Raw genomic sequence first — 4,107 nt, 5'->3', positions numbered from 1 at the left:
TCTGTTCAGGAGTTGGCCCTTGTGTGAACACAGAGTTAATGCGAGCGCGTGCAAAAGCATCAATATGGGCGAGATTTCCACCTTTAATAGAGGACGGGGTGATCATTTCACCCCATCTTGTGTCCAGGTCAGGAGCCACACTCCCCGAGCTCTTTTTTCCCATAAAATAAACTATGGATCTCCATATGTTTGATTGCATGAATACTATTAAACTATAGTATTGTCATCTTCATTAGCTAAAGTATCCAAAGAAAGAAATTAACTTCATTAATTTAAAGGGACTACCAGATGCCAACTTGGACACTGATGGGTAGGAGTAGTTGAACCTAAGAATCAAGTTGCAGAACTTTAAAAGGTTTTCTTTAGATTGATTTATATTTCCATTTTGGATTAATTTTTCATTTCACCCATGGGAAAAAAGAATTAAGTTTACTTCTTGTAGATTTTCAGGCTTTCAGCTAAAATTTTTGCAGCACTGGAAGTTGGAGAGAACAATGCACTGCCATGAACTTCAAGACTAACTATCTCCAATATATCATATTATCAATGATGAGAAAGAATATATCTCCCTGATAGTGTTTATGTGTGATTCATTGAAAGAATGCATAAAGCTTACTCTGTACAAAGATAAGCTTTGCCAAAAAATAAGCCTCAAAAATTAATCACAACATCCCAATAGCTACTTTTTCCAGTGGGAATCATCATTGTCAAGAAATTATCTTTCTCCTTGAATTCGAATTCCTCTTCTGTCCCATTAACTGTGCAGAACTTTGGCTTTGTATTGGAATATGCTCCGAAACGACCTGGCCCTCTTCCTTTGATGTTCATTCCACAATTAGAAGAACTATTGAAGAATTCCATTTCTTCAACAGCTCCACCAGAATTATACATTTCTATTAGTCCAATGGGTGCGAACTGAAATCTTTGGTCATAAAGCTGCAGAAACCATTACATAGTAGTTCTATTTTCATAAACAACTCAACAAATATTCAGTCTAATTTAGTAGATAACAAATTCCATTACTCCACAAGGTGAGTTGAGAAGTTGAAACTAACCTTAATTGGAGATACCGTAAACACATCACATTGTAAAACCCCCAATGATACATCCAAATATCCTTCCTTAGGCAGTCTAACCAGTGATCCTGGAATAGTCATAATAGCTGAAAATGTTAAAGAATCTCCAACAAAAAATGGAGTAATCAACCCCATATTTTATGCTTTCTAGTATTAGAAAGGTTACTGGGCTGGGAATCCAGAATGGAACCCCAAATCTGTTACAAAGCCATGGAATCTTAAATTCAAGGAAGATCATAATTCATCTTCTGTAGTTGACAGGGAAAATAAGTAAAGGAGCTAATATTTGTTCAATTCAAACAATATTTTCTTCATATGCAAAGCATATAACTAACTTGATGGGTTGTACACTTGTACCTGAATTAAACAAAAATATTGCACAATCTCCAGTCCATGTCTCCCCAGAAATCTCTTCAAAATACTCAATATCAGCAGGGCTTACATGCCCAGATAGCTCAGAACACGTACTGTTCTGAACATTACTTTGTGAGCTTGGCCAACTTCCTGCACCTTGGCAATTGAAAATGCCTAGTACTCCAGAAAATTTGTTCAGGTTCCAAATCTTCAAAAGACTGCAGCTCAGAAGTGAGCAAAAGTGTCAAGAAAGAAGAAACTAAGTTAGCCATGAACCTGGGAGAGAAAAAACTACCTCTTCCCATCCAAAACTGGGTCATTGAATAGACAATCTCGTGATGGCCTGCCAGGGTATTTGGCTCTGAGAACTGACCCATCTGGAAGTACAAGCCTTTTAAGTATCGTGAAATCATGCTGTCCAGGTTTGTCACTGTCAAACAAAATAAGAGCACAGACATGTAAATGTTTCCTTAAGCAGAGTAGCAATCCAGAGGGACCATCCAAAGATTTTTAAAAAAATGTGAAATTTGAAACGATGACAACTTGTCTGGAAGAAAGTACATTAATAAGATGGTTCAAAATAAAAACAGGTTGGAAACTTTCCAACTTGATTTGTTGATTGGTCACTGACTGTCCCTAGACCCCCACTCTAATGCACAAGTCCTCCATGAAGACTCACAGGAATTTCCCATCCTCCCAAATATGCATCAATCATCTTGCATTTATGCGTGTTACTTATATAAGTCAAGCTAATGTCCCAATATCTATTGTTTCTTTTGAATTTTTCCCTTCTCCTATTTTCAATATTTTTAACTGCAGATGTAGTCTACCTGACATAAATCCCACAACCTCCCACAGCTCGAGCGACCGCATGATACTCAGCTGCATAGTGACGGCTCTGATATTCAGCAAAATAAGATATAAGAGGCACTGAAACACAACCAGAAGTAGGAATGGTTATAGGCAAGGGTTTTTACATAGAACATGTCCCAATCCGGGACCACAATTTCACCGAGAAAGATGCTGTTAAAGGCCACCGCAGCGATATGCAATGTTTGTGATGTTTGGTTTCTTGGCATGTAATCATCAGATGCTCTCGTTATAGCACTTCTTTTACAACTGAAATGATAAGTCATAAACTGCAAGTATTAGAGGAGTTTATAGAAGATGTATCTTGTTCAACTTAGAATTAGAATAGATGCTTGACTTCACAAAGCCAATGAATGATGTGTATTAAGCATTCAAGGAATACTGTCATCCTAAGAAAAGAACATCGATATATGTCTTTCTCATCAGGGTTTGGGAGGCACAATTTGATTTGCTGCATCTAGAAAATCTCAAATGATAGAATATACCTGATTCTGTGATCTCCCTTTGCTGGATCATCTGCTACATTATGTTTATAGTATTCCAAGAATGTCATAAAATTGTCCTGTTGAGTGTTTTTTGGCAGACATAATTCACATATTTGATTGTTATAGTCAAGCAACGGTTTGCATATCGCTTCATGTTAACTGGGGGCTGTTTGATGGTTTAATTATTTCTTCTATATCTTTGAAATTATACAAAAGAACATCACTGAAAAAATTTTATGTTAAGATTGTTCCCAGTAAGAGTTTTGGCTTAAATCAATCAGATATGTAGGATTCCTATCTCTGACAGGATAGGCATTAAGTAAGAAACACATTGTCCTTTTAAGATACATACAATTGATGGAAATGGATTATGTGAGTTTCTTACTTATAAAGGGAATCCGTATTTTGACCCATGCAGCAGATTATGCTGTTGTCTTGGAAATTTGCAGCAATGGACTTCTCTAGCGCTTGTTGGAACTGTTTGGTAAGTGAAACTCGTCCTCCAAGACCAGTCCCAAGTGTTTCAAGTATGTTTTGAACATCTACCTTAACCCCATCCACATCCTGAGAGGCAAGATATGTGTGTAGATCATCGTAAAATTCGGATATTTTAGCTGGATCAATGGTGCAAACCCCATACTTCTCCATGCAATCCATTGCACCATCCCTCATATGTGCTAGATTGCCTGGCGACTGTAGTGGGTATCTCAATTCTGAATTATATTTCTTAGTTTCTGGCGCATCTGTATGTACTCCTCCCCAGTATCCCATGAGTGCATGCCATACATAAACATACCTGCAAATTTTCACAAGAAAAATGAAAAAAAAAAAAAAAAAGATCTAAGCCTCTTAATATAATTTGCTGTGAAGAAACAAATGGAATAGGTGGATCAATTCCTTTCCTTAGGACCATACTTGAGAGATTCCTACCTCATAGGGCTCAGCAATCAATTCTTTTGGCGTCCCATACTTTTCAGCAAGACCTTAAAGGATGGTCGACGAATGGCAGAGACCGATTCTTGGCATTATGCTAAGGAAAAGTTCAGTTGGTTCGACTAAGGAGATCCCAGTATGCATGTCAGACAATACTAGCTCCTGGTCATTGACAGTGTTTGGCTGGCTAAGATGATTTAATCGAAATTGACCAGGAGATCTCCCAAATGGGAGCAAAGAATGCCAGGCCCAATTTCAGGTCCATTGGTAAGACCGTTCTTACACTATCCTATTTGTACCTTAGATTACCATTCTAGCATAAACAACCAGTTGCAATGAAAAATCAAGGAAACCATACTTCAAACCGAAAGTCCTTCTAATTTCTGAAA

At 37.5% G+C, this 4,107-nt stretch overlaps 1 protein-coding gene across 1 annotated transcript; it reads right to left on the bottom strand.

Annotated features, from left to right (window-relative positions):
• Positions 1 to 500: 500 nt before the first annotated feature.
• Positions 501 to 4,102, bottom strand: LOC122648429 (probable galactinol--sucrose galactosyltransferase 2; the record flags this gene model as incomplete). The annotated part of the gene is made up of 8 exons (XM_043841644.1): positions 501 to 936; positions 1,056 to 1,144; positions 1,434 to 1,648; positions 1,726 to 1,860; positions 2,261 to 2,328; positions 2,408 to 2,549; positions 3,171 to 3,581; positions 4,077 to 4,102. Coding segments are annotated over 8 exons (1,371 nt in total), but the record flags the coding sequence as incomplete, so codon positions are not given.
• Positions 4,103 to 4,107: the final 5 nt, after the last annotated feature.

This window comes from Telopea speciosissima, unplaced genomic scaffold (genome assembly GCF_018873765.1).
Source record: "Telopea speciosissima isolate NSW1024214 ecotype Mountain lineage unplaced genomic scaffold, Tspe_v1 Tspe_v1.1091, whole genome shotgun sequence".
Lineage (NCBI taxonomy): Eukaryota > Viridiplantae > Streptophyta > Magnoliopsida > Proteales > Proteaceae > Telopea > Telopea speciosissima.
Note: the sequence above shows the minus strand (reverse complement) of the source record. Positions and strands in the feature narration are given on the sequence as shown.